Raw genomic sequence first — 25,305 nt, 5'->3', positions numbered from 1 at the left:
TATGAAATCTCAAGGTATTGATGAAAGTTTTTCAAGCTTGATCCAAATGGGATTTAGAGTCTGTGGCAGTTGAAATGTGTATTATTAAACTCCTTAAGCAAACCCGAATGAGTCCCACTGGAGGATTAAGACATTCTATGTATAGCAACGACGGAAGTCTCATGTCTTAGTCCTCTCTATTGAATTCCCCCTTGATTAGCTTCTGTAATATTTAACTTCATGCCATGCCATAATTATTTAATAAAAGGTAAATATAAATTATATTTCAGTGGGGATATGACCTTTTACCTTAATGTTATATTACTAAAGAAAGACATAGATAAATAGAGCCTATAGATTGAAGCGTATTTTTAATTTACTCTATTTGCATCTTGCCGGCGTTTCCCTGTCCCTGTCAGCCAAAGCATTGGCAGGATGGCGTACACCCTGCCTTCACATGGTAGGCCAGGCTGTAAATTTACGTGGATGATGGCCGTTAATGACCTGGCTGGCCCTTTGAGACGGTCTTGGTGCTTGGTCTTGGGTACCTCATTAGCTAATTGAGGTTCTTGGCTGGCTCAGAAAAGCCAGAGAATGCCAGGGAGCTGGCGGCGGGGAGAGGTGGGACGGCTGGGATCCAAGGCGAAATGGATGCTATGGGATGTGACAACAGCCAGGCAGTTGGGAACCAGAGCAGATCGTTGAGCCTGACCTTGAGGCTTTGAAGACAGAGGCGGACTGGTTTTGAACAGCACCTGACTGCTTTTGACGGTGACCTGTACTTCAGATATGCACTTGATTAGATGAGATCATGTGTGCCCGCTTGCGCATGGGACATTCATCCCTGCGTGATGCACAGGACACACAGCACCGTGGCTTGCTCGACCCTCTCTTTGGCATGCACACGTGGCCCACCCTACCTGTCAGGTGCCTGCCTAAAACAGTGTGCATAAACAGACAGCTGTGCTGAATCTCCTCCTTCCCTTTAAAACATGCGTTAGTCACCCTGTGCAGCCAAGAGACTAAGTTCCTTCAAAGCCTGGGGCTGGGGAAAGGAGGGCAGGAGAGGCGAACCAGACAGAATGTTGATGGCTTTCAGTCTGCTGGAGGAGGCCAATCACCAGCTTCTCCAGCAGGGGATTGTATTAAAGAAACAGTGCTCTTTCTTCCCCTTCCCTGTGCTGAGGGGAGCCCGGCTTGGGAGCGCTCCTCCGTGGGCAGCAGCAAGGTGGGGAAAGGAGAAATGGTGGTGGCTGTGGCGGGTGGCATGGTGCGGGCTGCTGGGAGAGGCCTGCGGGGTGGGTGGCGGCGCAGATGGAAAGGAGGGGGGGGATGCTACGTAGAGAGGGGCGTGGCTGCACTGGTGAGCCAGGGGATTGCTTCCGTGTGTGTTCAGCCCATCATGAGCATTCCCGGGCCTTCAGCTTTTCAAATGCCCAAGAAGAAGCTCTTCACTTGGGATGGCAAACGAAACAATGTTTGCTGCTGAGAGTTTTGTCACCAGATCTGTTTGCCCTGTAACTTCTCGGCGACTTAGAAGTTAGGTGACTCCGGGAGTCACCCACAGGGGCAGCCCTTTCCTGCAGCTGAGGAAGAGGCGCAGAGAGTGATGGAAGGGCTGTCTGTAGTTCGGAGGCAGATTTAGGGATTACAGGAGCCAGGGTTCAGATCCTTCTTTCACCCCCTAGTTTAATGTGGGGATGAAGTTCAGCCCATAGGTTTTTTTCAACGAGAATTGTGATTGTGGATGACCTGCTCTAGAGGCAGAAACAGAAGGATCGTGGTTCAAGGCCAGTAGACTATCCACCACAGGGAAAAGCACCAGTATATCCTGATTGGGGGGAGGGGATGACGATGTTCTTATTGCAGGTCATAGACACTCAGCATCCTGTTATTAAGAAAAAGCTTCTTAAATGGATGACTTCAAATGCTAAACAGAAGGAAAAGTTTACAGGATTCCACTTACAGCACACAGCTATTCCGTGTGTTTCTGAGCAAAATGGTGACGTAATCACTTCTCACCTCCGGAATAAGTTGGAGGGAAATAAAATCAATGGGAATCTATTCATGCTGGATCCTAAGCTCCGCTGGCATGCTAGAAAATGTGTGTGCTGGTGTGTGCGCGCCGGGTTGTGTGGCAGCTGGACTCCAGACTCTTAGGAAAGAATAGAGTTAGACCTGTAAGGAGACTGGAAAGAGAAGCACCATCGTAAAAATGGATAAAATGGGTTAAATAATTTGACAAATAATACGTGATAGTGAATGGAACATTAAAACACTATCTGTGGAAGACAGATGGGACTAGTATGTCCCTTCACAAAAAAACAAAAAACAAAACAAAACAAAAACACCCACTCCAATTCCCAAAGACTACCTTTGGAAAATCCAGGGCAGTTGTCTGGGATCAACCATCCATACTCAACCCCCTAGAAAGTATACCTATTTTTCTTGGAACAAAAAAAGAAGTGAAAACTAGAAATATAGCTGTTTGGGAAATTTTAACGGAAGGGGAGGTAAAAACAAATCTAATATTGGATCTATGATAAAGCATTTAGAATTGTGAGGAAATGAATGGCTTTTCTAGACAAATGTGATACTGAGAAAGAAGAACAAATGCAAGTTTCGGCTCGGCAGTCAGGTGAATGCTGCTACTCGCCTGGAATCTCCGGAGCATGAAGGCTTTGGGAGGGAGGGGCCGGTGGGTATGCAGGTGGCCGTCCAGCCAACAGTTGGATATTACAGGCCGAATCCCTAGCAAGCTATAAACTAGAAATAAAATTTTGTGGTGATCAGCACATACCTGGACATGGGAGTGGTGGTGGGGGGCTGGGTGAAGTTACCATGGCAACAATCTAGAAGGGCATCATATTTGCATAATGGGCTGCAGAGCAAGAGCCCCAGAGCAGGCCGGGATGCCTTACCAGACAGGTTAGTGGGAAGCAGAGTGAACTCAGGAGAGCCGGTGGAGAGAAACATTTCCAGAAGGAGCAGATGTGAGCTGTGTCTGATGCCAAGTTGGGATGAAGACGAAAAAGTTCCCCTTGGTTCAGTGAACTCAACAAAAACAATTTGACTGGGATTCGTTCAAACTTTTAAGCAGGAGGTGCTATCCATGTTGAATATCTTTTTCAGAACATACTAACATGTCTCTACTTAATCTGGGTGCAGTGACTCAAGCTTACAATCTAACAAAAAGTGACTCAGCAGTGTGTGAAAGGCTTTGTCTGTAATGTTTGGTCCAGTCATTCTAATTCTTGGCATTTTCCATTTGAAATAAAATTATACACAAACAAATTATTGCTCTGCTTTTTATCATAGTGAGAAATAAGGACTTGACAAAATACCCAGAATTAGGAAACCATGCAAATAAATACTGGAGTATGTTATGGAGGAAATTTGCAGGAGTTTTAATTATAAAGGAATATTTAATAGCCTGGCGAAAGTTCATGACATGCAGTATTGTTTAGAAGGTTTTCAAAAGTAAATGATGTAACAATGTCAGTAATTTTAAGTACACGTGTGTTTAACTCTGGAAGGCTAGAAGAGGTAAATTGTGCTTGTCTCTGAAGTGATGGTGTCTACAGGTGGCTTTATTTTTTTACTATATATTGAAGTTTGGTTACAATTTCTTTGAAGAGGCCTTGTTTCAATATAGTAATAGCAACAGATGTTCATAAAATACATGTACGAAAAGAAAGACTTCAAAAAAGACCCCCACACTCTCCAGAGTTTATTATTCTCTAACAGGAGTGCACACTATTATTTTATTCTTTGTATGATTTTTTTAACCTTTGGTCAAGCATTAGGTTTAAAACCATAAAATCTAATCAACAACTTTTGAAGAAAAGGAAAAAGAAAGGGAGCAAAGGAGTGAAAAAAAACCCCAAAGAAACCAACGCTGAAAATTCTTGAGAAGAACCAAGATACTAAAGGATGTCATTTGTTCATTTACATACTCAGAATTACTCACTTAAGCGCCTACTGTATTCCTGGCAGTCTTCAGCCATGAAAACCCAGTGGGTGAGACAAAATGATTCTGCTTCAATGGATATTTTGGTGTAGTACAAGAACCTGACATTTCTAAAATGTGTGTGCTGGGCTAGGGATATAGCACAGAGGTAGTGTGCTTGCCTTGCATAGATAAGGCCCTGGGTTCGATCCCACACAACACACACACACACACACACACACACACACACACACACACACACACACACACACACACACACACACACTGGATATAAAAATACAGTTAAGTGATTGATGTGTGTTTGAGAAATACTTTTTGAGGTAGAACACTTGCTTAGCATGCATACGTCTTGCCTTCAATAAACAGTGCCTCCCCTCATCCAACAAAAAGTACAGGTAGATGCCTAAACCACAAAGGGCTCAAGTGTAGGGCGCACAAGGGCAGGGTTTTATGAGCACAAGATCACAGAAGGTTATGTGTGCATGTGATGAGAATGATAAAGGAAAAAAATGTTATTTTGAAAGATCGATTCCAGAATTGCATGTGAATTAACCAGCGTCGGTATCAGGATCTCCTGTGTGCACCTTGTGCCTGTCAGTTCTGCGAGAGACAGTAGCAGAAGGCTTCTGTTACCTGCGTGAGGCGTTAACAGAAGGGTTACTCTCTGGCTTTGCTGTGTGACTCAGAGAGGATTTTCTCTTTCAGCACTCAATGAACCCACCATTGATTACGGCTTCCAGAGGCTGCAGAAAGTCATCCCCAGGCACCCTGGGGATCCTGAGAGATTAGCTAAGGTAAGATACTTGGAAACTCGACCTAGGAAAGCCTCTCTGTAGAATCCTAGCAAATGTAGACAAACCCAGCCTTTTACTCCCCCATTAAAATCAATTAGCCCTTGAAATTGGCTAAAGTGTAGGAACGAGATGAACATAAAATTTAGACTATGAAATATATTATCTTTGGTCTCTCCGGAAGCATGAAACCTAAAAATTTTGGAGCCTATAAAACAGATAAGCTGAAAGAATAGTCAGATGATAAAACAATGCCAACTTTGTGGAAATAAACATTTTGCTTAATTGCTTGAAATGTGGGCTTCCTCTGCTTTGTATTTAAATATGATTTTATTTGCTTATATTACAGAAGCCCATCAATCTAGAAACAAGTATTCATTGAGGGCCTACTATGTACATACAGATTTAATGACAATAAAAATGTCTCCACAGAAAACATCGGTGGAAATGTATCACTTTTAAATGATCTTGCTTATGAAAACTTCATTGCAAATCTGGCCCATGATATTCGCTTTCTTTATTTAAAAAACATGTCAATTTATTAGTTGTCATTCAACTAATGAGAAACAATAAAAATTTTACGCTTGTATTTGACTTGCACTTTAAATGCACAAGTTATAAAATGTTATGTTCTCTATCATGTGCTGTGAGTGGAATTCAAGTACCAGTTATTTCTATATCACACCTTGGTTTTACTCCTGGAAAAATCCCCAGCTCCACCATTAAATTAGGTGATATCTGGAAAGTAGGCTAATAGCAATTTAAAAGGTTGTTAAAAAAAACACAGGAGGTAGAAAAGACAAGATGAGAGAAGTGGGAGTTGAGATAACTAATTCTCTCTGGTTAACGTGAACAGGGGAAATATTACTGGAAGACTTCATCTTTATTAGAATAGAATTTTGCAATACGTGTTGCCAATATAATTTCAGTACTCTGGACAGCTCCTTGGCAAACAGCTAACCTCAGGTTCATCAATCATGTCAAGAATATTTGGTTAATTAGAGTACCAGAATTATTGTTATTCCTCTTCCTCTCCTTCCCCTCTTTTCTTCCTTCGTCTTCTTCTTCCTGTTCCTCCTCCTCCTGCCCCTTCTCCTCCATCTTGTTTTTAAATATGATGCCTAGAAGTTGTTTTCATTGAATTTTCAAGACATTAAATTTAAGCAACTCTTCCCTCCATGTGGTTGGTCATGGGTTTTGTCTGGGTCCTGACCACCTTGTAGACTCATTGTTCAACAGAATGAAATGATAGATGTAAATATTCTACCAAGCATCAGACCGCTTGGTAATTATTGACATATAATTGTGTTGTTTTGCGTTTAATCTGTGCGTTTCTTTTGTTGGCCGTTTGGGGTTTTCCATAGTGATGGTAGCCGGAGTCCTCCTTTCTTTCCCTCCCAGGAAATGCTGTTGAAGAGAGCTGCTGACCTTGTGGAGGCCCTCTATGGAACACCCCACAATAACCAGGTGGGATACTTTCGTCCAACCCCTCGTGTGGAGTTTGACCCTCCACGCTGGGCACGATGCTCACGCCCACCTCTCCCTCCATAGGACATCATTTTGAAGCGAGCTGCAGACATCGCGGAGGCTCTGTACAGCGTCCCCAGGAACCCCAGTCAGATCCCAGCTCTCTCCAGCTCCCCAGCGCACGGTGGCATGATGGGCATCAATTCTTACGGCAGCCAGCTAGGGGTCAGCATCTCAGAGTCAACACAAGGAAATAATCAAGGTACAGCCTCAACTCTGAATCCAGTCAGAATGCATGTTTGTGGTCTTCATGTAAATGTTTGGTTCTGCTGGAGGAGAAGGAACTGGAGGTTAGGACTATCCAACAGAGTGGCCCTTGAACACAGCCGTCCCCATGTAAGCCGCACCATCACAGATTGGCCCCTGTCAGCATTGCAGATGGTACATCGTTACATCTGAGCTTCTGGCACCAGAGAGAATCTCGTTAACTGCAAACATGTAAAGATGAGGTTGACTAGCATAAATTCAGAAGGGTTTGGGCCCGTGGAAACTAGGTTTGCAGATATTTACTAAATTTATATTTATACTATTTCAGTTATCCAATTGAATAAAATAAGGTCAACTGTTGCCATTCTCATTCATTCTATCTGTCTCTCCCCTTGTGAATGAATGACTTGATCTTATTTGGGTAACTTCCATTGTGTGTTATCTTATATACAGATAAGAAGCAATGTTACAGTCCACTATACTTCGACATGTGAGGTACATCGTGTTGATTTTTTTTTTTGTCAGTTGTGGGGCCTGAACTCTGGGCCTGGGTGCTGTCCCTCAGCTTTTCAGCTCAAGGCTAGTGCTCTACCACTTGAGCCACAGAGCCACTTCCAGCTTTTTCTACTTATGTGCTGCTGAGGAATTGAACCCAGGGCCTCATGCATGCAAGGCAAGCACTCTACCACTGAGCCACCTTCCCAGCTCCCATGGTGTTGATTTTTATCAGAGGTCAATTTTATTGTTAAAGGGCAAATCTAACTACCTTTCATAAATCATTTTTGAAAGGAGTAAATTTTCCTACTGACATCTTTCACCTTGGGATATTTTTATGTCTAATTTTGTTTATCTATGGGAGGAAGAATCCTCATATATTTTGCCCAAGGTGGGCTCTTCTCATAAGAGAGTAAGTGGGAGACATTATTACTTCATTATTATTTTTGTTAAACATGGGATCTGTGGACCATATAGCAACATTTTTTTTTATTTGATGACAGTTTGGGGTTATTGGCTAGGTAGGTGTAGAGACAATTATCTCATGGGTTTGCTTCAGGAGAGACTGGGCTGGATTTCACACACATGGGGGAGGATTTATCTTCCTCCCCAGCCCACGCACACACTGAGTGCCCACACTCAATTCATGGTGTCTTAGAGTCTTAGGTTAAAGAACAGAATACGTAGAACAGCCCCTCATTACTTTTGGTTTTTTTTTGTTGTTGTTGTTTGTTTTTTGTTCGTCATGGGACTTGAACTCTGGGCTTGGGTGCTGTCCCTCAGCTCTTCAGCTCAAGGCTAGTGCTCTACACTTGAGCCATAGTGCCACTTCTGGTTTTCTGAGTGGTTTATTGGAGATAAGAGTCTCACAGACTTTCCTACCCAGGCTGGCTTTGAACCATGATCCTCAGATCTCAGCTTCCTGAGTAGCTAGGATGACAGGCATGAGCCACCAGCCCCCCGCTCTCATTACTTTTTGAGTGAACTTGATCCCAGTCTCTGCCATCCAACACTGAAGGCATGGTAACCCCTGCGGACTCACGCTACCGAACTTGCATCTTGCAGAATGCAACTGACAACAGAAATGTTAGCAGGGTGCCTTCCTCCCACCCTCCCCCAAAAGATGCTCTCTATCGTGGGAAATGCAAGATTAGCAAAGTTAAAGTCACTTCCTTATTCTCTAGGCGTTTCATCGAGGGATCTTCAAGAGCTAGCTACCGCGCATCACATCTGCCCAGCTTTACTTAATGTACACATGTTTCCCCGTGCCAGCAATTCGTATCTCATAGGAGTCCCATTCCTTAGGGTGTGCTGGAGATGCTGAGTGTGGGATTGGAACAGGGAGGAACATCACGGGTGCGCTGTGGGTGGGAGGGAGAGGGGGCAGGGAAAGAGGGATGGGTAAAAGGCTGCCACAAAGGTATAGTTAGGTAAGAGGAGCACATTCAAAGTGTTGAAGACCATGCTTGGGCGATTATCGTCAACAATAATTGTATAATTCCAGGTAGTTACATGAAAAGATTTGGAATGCTCCTAACACAAAGAACCCATCCGTGTTTAATGTGACAGATGTGATCGCTGTCGGGTGTATACATGTATGGACAGTGCTGTGACGTGGCGGTCTGGACCGGTGTGGACCGGTGCTAGCCACGCACGGCCCGCCGTGGGGACCCGCTGACCTAGCTGAGCTTTTCTTTTGTTGTCAAGGTTACATTCGAAACACAAGCAGCATCTCCCCGCGGGGTTACTCCTCCAGCTCCACACCTCAGCAGTCTAATTACAGTACCTCCAGCAACAGTATGAACGGCTACAGCAACGTCCCCATGGCCAACCTGGGTGTGCCGGGATCCCCGGGATTCCTGAACGGCTCCCCCACCGGCTCCCCATACGGAAGTAAGTGTGTTCCACGTCCTTGCGGCTCCAGGTCTTTGCGACTCTCCGATCAGCCTTTTGGGGGAGAGCTGCGTTCCTGAATCTTACTTGCATGTGAGGGATGGTCCGGGTTGGGGAGGAAATGTCCTTGCTGTATTTTCTTCTTTCCTCTTAGTTGCCTTTGGAGTCAAGGCCTTCTGGGGAAAGAAATGGTTCTCTTGGTATAGGAGAGTACATGGGGCTTGGGTGTGTGTCAGAGAGGAAGATTCCATTTCAGTCAAAAACATGTATATTCTTCATCAGACACTTGACAGTGCAATATTTCATTTTGTGTCCATGAGAAATGTCCAGAGTTAATGTTATTGCCGTGTGATAGACAAAGATTTTTGGTTTTAGTGGTACTGGGATTTGAAACTAAGGCCTTTCACATGCTATTTAGGAGTTCTACCACTTGAGCCCTGACCTAGACAAAGAATTTTGGTGCACATCTTACCCATTACCACATAGTCTGAATACAGCAGGGCAAGGATTTGGGCACTGAATTGATGGCTTCAGGTTGTTATTTGTCACATCATGTTCTTGGTGTACTTGATGAAAGCCTGTGACAACTGTGACATAATGAGACAGTGCTGCTCAATCTTTTTTGATTTATATATATATATATATATATATGTACACACACGTATGTAATGCATATAATTTCTATATAATGTATATACATTCTTTTTTGTTGTTGTTGTTGTTAATCATGGGGCTTTCATTCAGGGCCTGGGCGCTGTCCCTGAGCTCTTTTGCTCAAGGCTAATGCTTTACCCATTTTGAACCACAGCACCACTTCTAGTTTTTGAGTAGTTAATTGGAGATAAGAGTCTCACGGGGAATTTTCTGCCCGGGCTGGCTTTGAACTGCAATCCTCAGACCTCAGCCTCCTGAGTAGGATTACAGGCATGAGCTACCGGCGCCCAGCTCTGTGTGTTTTATATATATATATATATATATATATATATATATATATATATATATATATTTTTTTTTTTTTTTTTTAGGGGGGGTTCCGGTTGTGGGGCCTGAACTCTGGGCCTGGGCGCTGTCCCTCAGCTCTTCAGCTCAAGGCTAGCGCTCTACCATTTGAGCCACAGTGCCACTTAGGGCTTTTTTCTTTTTGCTTATGTGGTGCTGAGGAATTGAACCCAGGGCCTCAGGCATGCAAAGCAAGCGCTCTACCACTGAGCCACCTTCCTAGCCCCTCTGTGTTATATTTTTAAACTATCTTTCAGTAGCTGCTATAAAGGGGTTTTGATTCAACACATCTGTTTATAAGGACAATGCATCTTGATCAATGTCACCCCTTCCTTAATCCTAATCTGTGGCTCCGGGACATTGCGAAAACCCATTTGGGTAAAGAACCCAGATGGCCAGGCTGGGGACTTACACAATGGTCCCGGGAGACTGAGCCAGTGTGTATGTTTTTCCAGCCCTACTTAGGGAATTCTTGAGGCAAGGAACATGAGCGCCTGAGGAGAGTGTTCTTGAAATTCTGGGTGTTGTCGCAAGGCCCCGCAGCTTGCCCTCTCTTTACCCAGAGTGCGTCCCTTGTGCCAGCAACAAGGACACATGAAGGAGAGCACACAGATGTGCCCGCCAGGCTCATGCGGTGGCGGCCGTGGCGGCTGCCTCTGGCTGCCTTTGGACATTTGGTTCCCAGGGGATATGACCTCTTGAGTTATTTTTGGGTTATCTGTTGAAGACACACAGTCCACTCTCCACCGTGTGTGGGGACACAGCGACAAGTAGCAGAAAATAGCAGAGCTCATTTCTCTCAGCACAACGCAAGTTTTGTCACTGTAGACCTCTCCAGTAGTCCCGATTCATGAGTTCTGAGTGTCAACAGGAATAAATTATTGTCAGTTGATTGATTGATTAAAAAAATCTGATCCCATCCCAACGTTTTGACATATCATAAAAATCAAATAGGTAATAGGCATGTATAAACCCAGAGTTAATAGGAAACTGAGATACAAGGGAAAGTGGTTAAGAAAACTAGATTAAGTCCAAGGGGCAAGCATGCATGCATTCAGTCTATTTAATATTGTCTCAAGTTTACAGAATGTTAGAGGAGAACGTTGTGCTAAGATTTTATGTCCTAGCCGGGCACCAGTAGCTCATGCCTATGAAAATAATCCTAGCTACTCAGGGGGCTGAGATCTGAGGGTCCTGGTTTGAAGCCAGCCTGGGCAGTAAGGTCTGTGAGATTCTCATCTCCAATAAACTACTGAAAAGGCTGGAGGTAAAGCTGTGGCTCCAGTGGTATAGCGCTACCCATGGGTAAAAGAAGCTCAGAGACAGCGCCTAGGCCCCGAGTTCAAGCCTGGGGACTAGCAGGAAAAGAAAAAAAAGAGATTTTATGTCTAAATATTACTTGTGAGGGGTCTTAGGGTAAATATGGGTACTTCCGCTAAGGAGACCGGGAGGAGGTTTGCCCTCAGGCCTTCCTTGCGTATGGCAGAGACCACCTGTGTAACAATCCCACAAGCCATGTGGTGTCAGGAGAGCCACTGGATGAATCTTGTCACAGAATGATGATGTCATCAGTGAGAGAGCAAATTCACAGCCTGAGTCAGTCAGGTCCTCACAAGCTCCCCGAGGCCTTGCAAATCATCAGTGTCATCACCACACTCCCTTGGAGGAGGTGAGGGATGATGTACTCAAAGATTCCTAGCCAATGAACAGTAAACGTGGGACCAGAACCTCTGTCCCCAGCCTCTAGATTACCTGTGATGAAATTACTCCAGGATGTGAAAATATTAGCGTATTTGTAATATATTTTTAGCCTGAATCATATAAAATTCCTCCCTCTCTGACCACTTCCAGGCTATGGAAAAGGTAGCTTTATGCAGTTTGATCATACATTCATGTATGTGTTAGGTTAGTTTCCAACTGTGATCTTCAGATCTCAGCCTCCTGAGTAGCTGGGATTATAGGCGTGAGCCACCAGCACCTGGGTAGGGTCAATTTTCATTCATAAAAATGCCTGTGTGAGTGTTAATTGCTTACTAGGTCTTACTAGGTAATCCATCCAGTAGAGAGGCATTCTTCTCACCCTAGCAAGTAACTTTCTGATCACTCACACCAACCGCCACAAGAAAGTATCACCTGTGAAAACAGGATGGTATACACAGAAGAGAAAGGGATCCTGGGAAGAAGGCCCTTTGCCCACTAGGAAGTAGGAAAGAGCAGAGGAGCTGGTAGTGAGCGCTTCGTTTTGGAGAGATGGTCAGAAGGAGTTGCAGTGTGGGCAGGAGATTTCAAACCATCCATCCATTGCCTTCAACTTCCCCAGCGGAGCTCATGGCAGTACTACCTGCTCTGTATTTCTAACCAAGTCTTTACTTCTCTGGCAAAGGAAAAAAAAAGGAAAGGAAAGAAATTAAAAAAAAAAAAACCCAGAGAGGAACAACTTACGGATTCAGTTGCCTGTGTCTAAAACACAGATCTACGATTTCACTCTTGCAACCTGTTGTAGCTGAACCATACCACGGGCCCTCCCTTGCCAGCAACATTTAACAAAGAAACAGAGGCACAGCTCCTGGTCACATTGGCCTTTCATTACAGCCACAGCTGAGGATCAGACACCTGTGTCTTTCTGTGTGTGCTCTCATGCTGCTTCAGAACATGGTCAAACAGATGTTTGGGCGTTTTTTTCCCCCCTCAAATCTACATACAAACGTCACTTCCTGGCCATAGCACCGTGTGCCAGGTTCCAGCTCTGTGAGTTGCTGTGGCTGGATCCTAAGCCCCTGACAATCGGGACCTCTTAGTGTGAGCCTGGCTTGCATGCTGGCGGGTTCCTGCTGGGGGCAGCCAGTCAATCTTTGTTAAAAGAAAAGGGCTTTTTCCTTAACTCCCCCAATCCGTGTAGCTTTCTGGGCCAGGCGTGTTTGCCTTTACCTTGGCCTCTATCCACTGGAGAAATTCTCAGTTGCAAATGCATGTGATTGGCCTTCCTCAAACAATACCCTCTGCCCTCCCTAAACCTGGCTTACCCAACACCCAAGGGACCTCTTCTTCCCGGGAGACCCAGCCACCAAATGGACCCCAAGTTTGGGGCAGAATCCAGCCAGGCAGGAATCCAACCTGTCCTCGGAGATTTCTGCTTTCTTCACAGACTTAAACGGGGACCTGGGCTTCAGTATCTTTACCTTTTTAGAAATTAATATCAAGAGTTTTCTCTTGTATGATATTAAGCATTGTTATCATTTAATAGAACATCATGGAAAGAGTTTTATTTTTTGTGTGGAAAATAGTTTTGGCTTTTTTAAAAGAAAGCCTGCTGTCACCCTAAGAGGAATAAATTTCTTTTAATTTATTGATACAGAAATTATACTTGTTTCTTTTCTCTTTTTTGTGCCAATCGTAGGGCTTGAACTCAGGGCACTGTCCCTGAGCTTCTTTGTGCTCAAGGCTAGCGCTCTACCATTTGAACCACAGCTCTACTTCTAAGAATGGACCACAGACACCGGGGCTGGCACTTGCTTTTAGGACGTTAATTTCCCCAGGAATCTGAGGATTTATTATCTTTGTTCTTCAGTTTGTTTGTCTGTTTGTTTTGTGCTAAAGAAGTTAACACACAATTTTGTTGACAGGCCATAAAACCTTAAAGAAGAAAATAAAAATAATTCAGGAAACTATTACTCTTTTTGCTAAAGATGACTATTTTGAACAATGAAATAGAGATTTTCTATTTTCAAATATTAGTTACTCATCCTGTTTTCTCCCACATCAGAAGTAATATATTTTCACTGTAGAAAAATGAAAATAAGGATAATAATAAGAATGAATAAGAATATTTGTAATCTCATTCATCAGACAAGCCATTTTACAGGCTGGCTATATATTACATCCTTTTAGACTTTTGCTATATGAATTTTGTGTACCCGTAAAACTGTGTTAATGTATATATAATCTGCTTTTCTATTCTGAAGAGATATCTTTTCAGGTATGTTAAATATTCCCTAACATTAGTCTCAATGTAGTATTCTACTATACGGACTAAACATAGTTTACCCTACTGAGGGTCACTTATTTCTCAATTTTTCATGATCATAAAAATGCCCTTGGATCTATTTTTTGGCACATTTCTGATTATCTCCTTGGGATTAATTTCTTGAGATTAAATTAGTGGGTCAGAGGATATGAACATTTAAAAAGATTTTGCAGTGTATTGCCAAAATCCCTCCAGAGAAATTGATTCTTTCCTTAGAAAAGAGGGAATATATGTTGCTCTGCCCGGTTAATTTTTTCTTTAATCTTTATCAGTTTAGTAAGAGAAAAATAACATCTTGTTAGTACTTTAATTATCATTCTATTACTAATCAGTTTGTGGGTTTCTGTACATGTCATCTGGTCATTTTTTTTCTTCTTTAGTGGCTTTACTTTTTATGTTCTTTGCTCATTTTCCAAATGGAGTGTTTTTCTAATTTACTTATAAGAACATATTAGCTAGCAAGGACATGAACAGATTTAAGTAAGTGCTGAAAATATTTTTTTCTTACTTTGGCTTTGGCCTTTTGTGTATAGATGTGTTTTTTTTTTTTTATTATGTGGTGAATATAATGTTGCAAACTTTTATTTAAGCTTTAGGGTAAATGAATCATGAGTATTACATATTCTTACTAAGTTTTCTTCTAGCACCTTTATAATTTTGTTTTTTCCATGTACTTCTTTGATCTATTTAGATTACTTTGGTGATGAACATGAAGTTCTCTAAATTTAGTCTCCCAAATTTTAGTGTGGTGTTGCTATGTATTTCATAATACATAATTTCACAACAGGACATGTTACCTTTATTATGTATCAATTCATATATATATATATATATATATTACATATACCAGGCCCATTTCTGGACCCTCAAGTTTCTTATTTCTTTATTAATATAACACTGATTATAAATAATAGCACTGATTTAACTGACACAGATGTAATATTTAATATCAGTGTTTTCCTTACTAGTTGAAACAAATGTTTTGGCAAAACCTCTGACAAAGTCACTATTGAAGCACAAGAAACACAGTATTTTTTTCTGAAATACATATCAAAAATCCCCTTTAGGACTTTTGTTACAGTTGTATTAACTTTTAAATTACTGGAATATAATTGATCATTTTTATAAAACAATTACCAAGGCTGGTACTTATTCAACTCTGCAGCAGTTGTTTATTTTTTTAATGAGTTCATGTTACTAGTAATGTGCTGTGCAGAGGGACTCCCATTTGCTAAGTGGGGGTGCAGCAGTTCTTTGACATCACCTAGCAGAGCTTGGTATGGTGTGCCTTCTGGTCTTTTACCAGAACACCCTGTGTCTGAGCCACACTTTAGGCTGGAATTAGTGATTAGGAAAGAGACTGTCTGTAGAAAGGGGACACGTGCTGGGTATAAATGAAAGGGAGTGTATGAGTCAATGCAAGGCTGCATCATAAGAACCATCTTTGTCACTGTGTTTGAGTAGCACTTCTACCATCGAGGACCCAAAAACCCAATCTGCTCTCTTGGTGTCACACAACAACACAACAAAATACAACAGAGACTGAACCTTCATCAGCCTTGGGGCCTCCTGAGTCTCAGCCTCTAAATCTGTACCTTAAAGAAAGGAGGAGTATTTTATGTTGTTCTTCTAGTTTATTGATGCTAGAGACAAAACTACAAAAGAAGATTTCGCAGAAACAATGAGTAAGACCTACTTTCGGTGCTTAATGTTCATCCTATCTTACCAGAGTGCATTGGCCCAAGTTCTATGCATCTACCACTTCAATTATTACATGAGATGCTTGATTTTGTCTTTCTTTGCAACTTATTTTTTTGTGTATCTGATTTGAGGAAATAAATTTATTCAGATGTTTTCTTTTGTATGGCTCTTTAGGTCAGGATGAGCTAAGGATAAGTATTTTTAGAGACAGTTCTTTTTGTGATACTATTGGCTCATAGTTCTTCTGTAAAAGTCACCATACTGGAGATGTCTTTTATGATTACTTTATATATGGGTGAACATAGCTCAAGATATAATTTTACATAGCAAGATGAAGGAAAGAGGAGATACAAAGCACATGAGCTTCAATTCACCTTGGACTTCCTCCTTTGTAACCTTTGTCAAAACTCATTTTACCCCACCCCCACCCCATGCCTGTTACACAGGGCAGATAGAGTTATCTCCTTGTATGATGTAACTTGGACGAATATGTGGATTTAAGAGGAAGGCACTTCGTTGTGTAAATTGCCTTTATTTTTCTTGGAAATTACCACACTTAGATATTGGCTTCCCCTAAGACATTTTAATGTTAATATTGTTAATATTGGTGTGGATTTTTTCCCCTTTAAATATTATATCGGAGGAGGCGGGCTTGTAGCTTTATTTCCCAGGAGCACCGGATGTCCGGGGAGAGGGAAGTGATCTTCTAAATGTTAATAAACTCTTACATTTAATGAGAAAGCGGCCCACCGAGATAGCATTCTCAAAGAAGAAAGTAACCCTGTAAATCAAACCTCTGGAGGCCTGGGAGTTGGCAGGGAGGCACATGGGCCCCAGAGAGGACTTCTCCTAGGGTAAGAGAGAGTTTTCTCATGCTGGGTGAATCTGAGAACCTTCTAAGGATGTCAGTCTCGAGTAATCTGTTCACGAACCAGACCTATCTTGCCATTGACTTCCTGAAGGAACTCTGTCCATGCATCTGCGCATGTTGCCTGAACTTCCTTGACCATCACAGACAGGGTGTGTGCCCACCCCCTGGGGACAGGGAGCATGTCACACTTCATTTCTATTGTGATCTTGGAATCTGGACCTGTGCCTATACGTGAAGCATTTCTCCACGCGTTTCTGGAGGATCCCTCTTTCTGAGATGATTGTGCTTTGCTTTGCAGTCATGTCCTCCAGCCCAACCGTTGGCTCGTCCAGCACGTCCTCCATCCTCCCGTTTTCCTCTTCAGTTTTTCCTGCTGTGAAACAGAAGAGTGCCTTCGCCCCTGTCATCAGGCCCCAAGGCTCCCCGTCCCCAGCCTGCTCCAGTGGTAACGGAAATGGATTCAGAGGTAAGCCTGGGGAATAGGTGAGACCCAGGTGACCAGGTGTGGTCACAGCGCTGCTCCATAGTAGTCTGGATGGTCACTCAACTAGAGAGAGAGAGAGCCGTCGGGGTTGTGCAGCCATCACAAAGCAAGGGTGAGGGTGGACAGGGACAGGTCAGGGAGCTGCAAGTCATGGAATTCCAGTGGAACCGCTGCACCTGTGGTCCCGGAGTGTCTGGAGTCTGTGTGCTCGGTGGAAAGGTGTCTGACCTCCCATCCGATGCCACGTAGCCATATCATCTTCTTCCCTAACCGGCTCACCACCCACGCTGCATTCCCATACCACACGTGGAGTCGGGAGCAAGTTCTGAGAATTCTGGTTTAACATGCTAGCCAAATTGATAGCAGGCGCCTGATCGGGGGTGGGGTAGGGAAGGAAGAGAGAGAGAGAGAGAGAGGTCGTACTGTTTCTAAGAACAAAAATTAATATCACCCGTCAAAGGCACTTTCAAGCAACGTCGGAAACTGTAATGTGACATGACATAACTCGAATGTGATGAGTACATGAGACTCGAATCACCCTATGGAGGACGGGAGGCAGCTCACGGCCAAAGAGCAAATTGGAGCCTGCTGAGCGCGATGGCTCCCTGGCATCCCACAGTGCTTTGCAGCTGACTCGCGCATCTTCACATGAACACAGGACAAGCAGGGTTGGATAAAACCGTAGCGAGGCTGGGTTAACCCCTCCTGGAGCAGGACAGCTGGGGATCCCCAAACCGTAGTGGGGAACCATGGCGGGAGCTGTGCACCCCCCGTGGTTTCAATAAGTGTGTGAGTTCCTGATTTTTCGGGGATGCGCGAGAGGGGTCCTTGTCCACTTGTGTGTGAATCACGCCCTGAGGGCTGTGTGAGATTCCTTTACAGCATCCTCTCCATGCTGCCAGAGCTGATGGAGGTATGGACCAAGCCCATCAGGCGGAGGCGGGCCCCGCATTCTGCCAATTCTGAGTAAACTCAGCCGCAGGGGCTCCGTGCCACTCAACATGTGGATAGTTGGAAACATCTGTATCCTTCACAGAGCTTTTCTTCTCCATATCCAGATGTCCATGCCGTAGAGAAACAGTGCAGCCTGTAGCTAAGCGTCATTCCCCGCTCCGGGCTCCCCCTCCCCGCCCCCGCCCTGCCCTGGGGGAGGGGGAGGCCCATCTCTCATCAAGTACTAGTGGCTTCCATCCCACCGGTAATCTACTTCCTCCCTGAGAGCAAGCTGTGGCTGAGTACTCGCTGTGTCTCCCTTCCCCACACTGGTTCCATAGCAATGCCCCTCTTTCTACCTCCCCTGGCTCTGTTCACAGACTTTGAGCCTAGTGGGGAAACACAGGGTGACAGACGAGGGTGAGCTTGGTTTTTCTCCACGTGGGCTCCGGGAGGGGACAGGAACACTGCCCTGGCCTGGTGACAATCGGTTTTACTGGAAAGAGAAGCAATGGCCCTTGAGCTCCCGTCAGCCTTCCCTACCCCCTCTCTCGCACAGGCACCGAATTCGGCGGTTCAGAGCTGCCCATTCCAGATCTGAATCTGATCTGGTCTGATCGCCCCAGGGAGACTCGCTGTGGGCCCTGCCTGGATTTGGGGCTACAGGGAGGCTGAGGCAGAGTTTTTCCTGGATCCGTGGCCTGCCACCTAACCCTGTCTTCTGTGGTCCAAGGCCCCTGGGTCATGGGGTGGGAAGGGAGACCCTCTCTGGGGTCCTCAGCTGAGCACATGGCCTGTCACCAGCAGCAAGGATGCTAGTCCTGGGGCAGTGGCTGAGCCTCAATCCTTGATCGTGTCTGTCAAGGTGATGACTTAGCTGTATACAGGCACAAGCTCCAGGCTCTTGATTCTCTAGAATCACAGGAGGTCTCCTACTACTTTTGAATCCCATAATTCCCTTCAAGATTCCCTGTTGATGTGACCATTCAAAAAATAAATGCAAGGGAACCCTTGCAGACAGCCCCGTCAGCTTAGAGCAATTGCAGAGAGCGATGGAAATAGAAAGGGATGCATGGAGACATGATGCTGGAGTCTAAGGAGAGTCCTAAAGAATATGACCGGCAGCATGATTCACTTTGTAGACGTCTGTTGGAACTGGAGTTCAACTCTTGGCAGGCCTCGGTTTCCTCGTCTACCCCACAGGACAATCCGTAGCTATCCTCGAGGCCACTGTGGAAGGAACAGTGTGAGTGAAGATGGGTAGAGGATATTGCCTCAAGACCAGCAAGGACAAACCACTTGCTGCTTGTCTCCATTTGGGACCATGTCAGCAGGGGCTCACTGTCCAGCTCCCCGAGGGGCCAGGAGATACAGAGCAGGAGAAGAGCGAGCTGGTGTTTAATGCATGAGCACCTCCTGGGAGGGCAGGGCCTGGATACGCCCAGGGCACCGGCTTCCCAGGCAGGGGGAGACCGAGAAACGTAGGTGAGGAAGGGTGCTTTTGTAGACGAGCTCTTAATTATCAGCAGAGGCATGTGCAACCAGCACTCGCTAAGATATGCCGTGAGCAACGTACTGAACTGAGTGCCCTGCAACAAAGTCCCTCCATTGAGCCATGCTGCCATCCCCACTTTTAGTATTAAGTACCATGTCCAAGGCCATACAGCAAGTGTCTGATGATTTGGACCCAGACATTTGGATCTCTGAGCCTGGGTTCTGATAGCCCCCCATCTTACCAGAGACTGTGCTAACGGAAGTCCTCTTGTTAACCTTTCACCCTTCACTACTATCTGCTTGCCACCTGGGCCAAAGGAAGGTTATTGCTTTCCTGGGAAATGCCCACGGTGCAAAGGGATTGTACAATTCAAGTGTAGTTAAAGTCTCTCCGCTGCTACCCATGAAACGATTAACTTCCTCTCCGGTGTCTGTCTGCTACCGGTCTGCGGGCTTTGTTTCCTACAAGTGGAAACGTCGAGGTTACCCTGTGAGTTGAGGTGCAGCCCACCCAGTGCTGAAGGAGGAGGGATTGGGAAGAGCTGTGGGGGGAGTCCATTGTCTTCTGGCATGGGATGGGTCTGAACACTTGAGCTTCTCTGTCCTCCGAGTGCTCCTTGGGCAAGCCTGACCTCCAGAAACCAGACATGGGTGGAGAAGTGTTGAATATAACAGACAGGGTGAAGTTCAGCATGTGAGTCAGAATATCCCCACCCCACCCCTCAACCCCCGCTAGAGAGGCCTGTCTGCAGCCTCGGCCTCATTTATCAGGCATTTATAGTTGATGAGTATAGATTGTCAAGATAATATTATACACCGTGTGTCTGATTCATTTTCTAGCTCCCTCTAGGAAAGAGAAGAAAAAAAAAAAAAACCTCTTGCACTCTGGGATAATTACTAGAGTTGCTATATCTTCAAATCATCAGGGAGTGTCCAGAATTGAACTGCCTTTATTGAAAAGTTACATCGATTCAATATATAGTAATACAGGCAAAAATAATTAAGGCTTTGCTAGCTGTGTAAGACCTTAATCCAGATCTCGCAAACATTCAATAAAGGCTGTATGGGCAGGGAAATAGATGGTTGACGATTTTGCCCGAGAGGACTAGAGAAAGGGAGCAGTGGGGGGAAAGGAGGGGGAGGGAGGCAAAAGAGAAAAGAAGGAGGGGAAAAGAGAGAGAAAAAGATGAGTAAATTGGGGAAAATAAACAGAATTTTGGCCCCTTGCTTCTAAGTGCCCTTCATCAACATGCTAGAATGACATTTGTCATTGCCTTGGTACGGTGCAGACAAGAGAAATCAGAGAATCAGACCCAGACGTGGCTAGAAGTTTTGGATTCAGAGAAAGTCTTTTTTTTTTTTTTTGCCATTGTTCAAAATGTGAAAATCTTCTGGGTTCCTCCCTGACAGGGGAAAGGAATACATTTTGTTGTGTGATTTCCATATCTTCTTGGACTGCTCTGCTGTCCACATCTTCTTGTCCAGATGGGAGGTAGCACTGGAGTGGGAGGAAGGGATGACTGACTCCCAGATTAAGAGTGAAATTAAGTTTTCTCTTCCCAGTGGATTGGCACTTGTAGATGATAGCATCACCTAGTAGTAATTCTAGCTACTCAGATCTGAGGATTGTAGTTTGAAGCCAGCCTGGGCAGAAAAGTCCATGAGACTCTTATCGCCAATTTACCAGTCAAAAACTAGAAGTGGTGCTGTGGCTCAAGTGGTAGAGCACTAGCCTTGAGCACAAAGAAGTTCAGGGACAGTGCCCAGGCCCTGAATTCAGCCCACCAACCAACAAACCAACCAACCAACAAAAAGGCTCACAAAGGATAGAAAGCCTGATCTATTATCAACGATATACCAGCCAATGGGCTCGACATCTGGAATTTCCTTTTCTGTTCCATATAAGGGACTGGGGATAGTATAATCTGGAAATTATTGTTAGTCCAATGATGAACAATTATAGGTGCATAAGCTAGAGTATAGATGCTCTGTCTATATCCACCATGTGGTTGATATAACTCCTTACTAGAAAACAAAACAATCTCATTCTCAGCCTGCAGCAGAACCTCCACAGCTGTGTGTCTGGGCCAGTGGCTTCTGTCTGTGAGCCCAAACCTGCCCCTCTCTCTGGACTGTCCCAGGCTCTCCCCTCCACACCCCCTGCCCTCCTCTCTGTGGTAGAAGTGCTGCCACACCAAGTCCCCCAGTCTCATTCCCGTGTCACTGTTTGCCTTGCAGCCATGACCGGACTCGTCGTGCCCCCGATGTGAAGCAGAGCGAGTCCTGCTTTCTCATAGCACAAAACTACTTATTCTGATGGACCAATAATGAGGAAAGCACTCTAAGCTCTTTGGGGGAGAGTTGCGCCCCCCCGCCCCCGCCCAAGTGGACGTGATGGACAGATCTGGGAAGGCAAAATCCGTCATCTTTCTTGGTCTCACATTTCTCCTGTAGCTTTGCCAATAGCTACACAAACTGACCCCTTTGGGGACCAGGACAAAAGATGTCATTGACGTGGTCAGTGCTGAGAGCAGAAATGCAATGCTTTGTTATGAACATTATGGGGGGGGGGAAGAAAACCACCTTCCTGTGTTTGTAAAATATTTAAGAAAAAAATTGGCAAACAATTCATGCTTAATATTTTGGATACTATTTGTTTTTCTTTGTAGGAAAAAAGTTGAAAGTTTCTATTTTCTATGAAGCCTTTCAGATACCAATTTAGTTTATGCAGAAAAAAAAAACCATTGAACAAAACAGGGTACCAGCATGGAAGACTTTCTTAAAAAAAAAAAAAAAAGAAACCTGAATTGAATGATGAAATGTTGTATGTGTGTTTCCTTATAGTTTAATCTCTTAAAAAAAAACAAAAAAGGGAAAATTTTAAAATGTTTTACAGTTATTTAAATAAATAAACGTGTAACTTATTGTAAGTAGCAGTAGAAATTAAGGCCTTTTTTTTTCTTTAAAGAAGAGACCATTTCTCTTTCTGATGTAAAAAGGAAACGAATCAAACATGTAGTAACAAGTCTTAAAGGTGTGTGATTATAACTACAGTTACTTATTGGCCTCCACCCTCAGCTTCACCTCCCTCTTTTCTATCATTTTTATTGACCCAGGAGCAAAACTGTGGAACGTATGTGGATTCCTACAGGACTGTCTCCCTCCAAAAACAGACTCAGAGAATACACATAGACAGACACTCCAACCTATCACTCCACACCCAGCTTCCTCTACCTTCAAATTAGTCTATAGACCCCTTTTCGTATTCACTCTTGGTGAGCAGTCTCTAAAAACTCAGCTCTTCCCTCAACAATGCAGACAAAGCCCCGCTTGTTCATTGATCTCAGGCTTTGAGCATCTGAGGAGAGAAATGTCCCACCTTTGAGAAGAGCCAAAAGCCACTGGACTTTGCTAACCACGGGCCCTCTTGCAATTCTTCCCTTCTCTCCACACAGAGGGGGAAAAAAACTTCAGAACTTCAAAAACCAGGCTGAGTACGATGAGATGATGCTATGTCTTCAACTCTTCAGATCAGTCTGAAAATGTCCAAGTCCTCTCCTCACTCTGCTAACTCTTCCTGGTCTCTGTGGTTAAATTCTCTTTAAGGAAACAGTATGTATGTATTCCAAGTAACATGACTTCCAGACCAGAGTGGGACGGGTTGAGGAGGAGGATTGTTAGAACCCCAAAGTCTCCTGATGTTCAAAGACATGGAAATGGGGGTTCTAAGGAGACTCAGAGATTAGGGGTGGCTGTGTTCTGAGCAGTGCAGTTACCCAGCCCATAGTCCTGTGACTAGTTCTTAGAGGTGAGACGTTGCAGTAGCTGCTGACAGCGGTTGGTTGGTTCCTGACATGCATCTGGACTTACTTGGGTCACCAGCCCGTCACCACGTTCCCCTGGGTCAGGGCTAGCAGTACTAGAGCTTAGACACAGACATAGCATCTGTGAGGGTCTGGATTGGGGTTCTAGCATTAGAAGTTGATAAAAACAACTTGAGTGCATGCAAGCCATGTTTAGGTGGACCCTGTTGCTCCACTAGCTGCAAATCCCCAAACCTCAACAGTCTGATTTGCCTTTAGTTCACTCTGGGCTTAACAGTATGACCCATATTTTTTCTCTATGCACATGAGAATCTATGGTTTTAGAAACCTGGCATGCTTGTCACAACTGTTGACAGTCCTTCATCGTGAGGGCTGACAGCGCCAAAATACACAGAAATACATGAGAGAAAACGTTTCCCCAGCGAACAACCCGGTGCAAGGAAAGAATGTGTGGGGAGGGCGAACACCGCCATCCGAAATGATGGCAGAACAAAACTAAGCACGTTGAGATCTGGATTGGAGCCAATCCAACAGAAGGAAATGTTTATTTTTTTTCTTTAAAGTAGCATTGCTTTTAGAACCTGTGAATTTTTGCTCTTGCATGAAGATGAGTGCGGTACTATCTTCAGAAGGATTGTAGAATTTCTTGGTAGCTTTACACCGAAAAAAAATTGTGTGTAACTAAATATCAGACGCCCTTGACAGTACAGCTAGAACCTTGGCAGCAACAGATCTATTTAATTGTACAAAATGTGTGTAAGGATTACTTTTAGTGTACTAATAAATTAAAAACAAAGTGACTCTGTTCTCTCTAGTCATTGCTTATGAATTCTTCGGTCCCAGGTTTATAAATGGTGCCACTTGGAATACGAATACTTCTACTAGGTGACTACAAAATTTGATCTTATCTTTGTAAGAGGAGCTGTGTAAGAGTTTTCATTTAAAAGGATAATTTACTCCATTATTTTTCTCTCTCTCTCTTTCTCTCTCTCTTTGGGTTATAGCATCGAAATTCTTCCCAGTTTTTCTTTGCACATTTCAAGCCAATATGCATGGTTTAAAAACCATTATCTTTCTCTACCTTTTGTATAGTAAAGTCTCATTTTGAAACTGTATAGTTTCATTTTTGTTTTGCTTTGTCAGTTAAATCCAGTATAAAGTTGCTATGCACAGAGCTTTTTGTAAAGACGGCTTTTTTTGTTTACTGTTTTTAATGGTCTTACTTATTATGAAAGAATATCTTGTTTGTAAAATGAATATGTCTACTTCAGTTTTAAACTTTAAATTATCCTAACAAAAAATAAAAATTTTTGTACTGTAAAAATGATCTTTGCTTTTTTTTTTTTTATTAATTTAAGTAGAAGAAATGTAGTTTGGGATTTGCTCTTGCTGGTGTAGGTTTTCTCATAACTGCTGGTTTCTGAGTTTTCCTCTGGTTGAGAAAAACATACAGCTTTTACTTACACGGGGCATATGCCAAGATACTTACCTAGAGGAGATGGTAGGTCAATGTTCTGTGCATATTTTTTATCTATATCTCCAGCTGTTCAAATTCCTTCATATTCCTCCCCTGAATTAAAAAAAGGACTCTATTTACTTAGTTGATTTTGGATTCATGGTTTTTTTTCCTTCTTCTTTGATACTAGAGAGTGAACTCAGGACCTCACCTGACCCATGCTCCCAATCATTGCTCCTTTTGGATTATTTTTCAGGTGGGGTCTTGTGCCTTTGCCTGGGTGAGCTTCTGACTGTGATTCTCCTACTTCAGTCTCTCAAATAGATATGCATTACCACCCCTAGTTTGTTGGTTGAGCTAGGGTCTCACTTTTTCCCACGTTGGCACTACAGTTGTACCCCACTCTACCTGGTCTGGACGCATGGAATTCACAAGGTCGCTGGGGAGTCACTGTGTATGTATGTTACCAGGGGAGCGGAACCCGAGGCATCCCTTGTGCTCGGTAGGCATTCCATGGAAGTTTCTTCACCTTGAGCCATGCCTCCAGCCCCTAACTGACATTGTCAACCAGACTGCTGAGAATCCAGCAGCGAGAGTACAGGTTATTTTCAAACCACAGAACTTGTTTCCTTAAGTGAGTGGCTGAGGTGTGTTTCT

The 25,305-nt window shown here is 43.9% G+C and overlaps 1 protein-coding gene across 1 annotated transcript in view; it reads left to right on the top strand.

The window, feature by feature from the left end:
• Ebf2 (EBF transcription factor 2) overlaps positions 1 to 24,378 on the top strand; it is a 184,015-nt gene extending 159,637 nt beyond the window's left edge. The window contains exons 11-16 of the mRNA XM_070016691.1: positions 4,655 to 4,743; positions 6,142 to 6,207; positions 6,292 to 6,469; positions 8,677 to 8,862; positions 16,756 to 16,923; positions 21,607 to 24,378. Coding sequence (XP_069872792.1) covers positions 4,655 to 4,743; positions 6,142 to 6,207; positions 6,292 to 6,469; positions 8,677 to 8,862; positions 16,756 to 16,923; positions 21,607 to 21,638 — 719 coding nt within the window. The 3' untranslated portion in view covers positions 21,639 to 24,378. The remainder of the gene's footprint in view (positions 1 to 4,654; positions 4,744 to 6,141; positions 6,208 to 6,291; positions 6,470 to 8,676; positions 8,863 to 16,755; positions 16,924 to 21,606) is intronic.
• Positions 24,379 to 25,305: the final 927 nt, after the last annotated feature.

The sequence above is a fragment of the Dipodomys merriami genome, unplaced genomic scaffold, assembly GCF_024711535.1.
Source record: "Dipodomys merriami isolate MVZ:Mamm:240054 unplaced genomic scaffold, mDipMer1.0.p SCAF_12, whole genome shotgun sequence".
Classification (NCBI taxonomy): domain Eukaryota; kingdom Metazoa; phylum Chordata; class Mammalia; order Rodentia; family Heteromyidae; genus Dipodomys; species Dipodomys merriami.
Note: the sequence above shows the minus strand (reverse complement) of the source record. Positions and strands in the feature narration are given on the sequence as shown.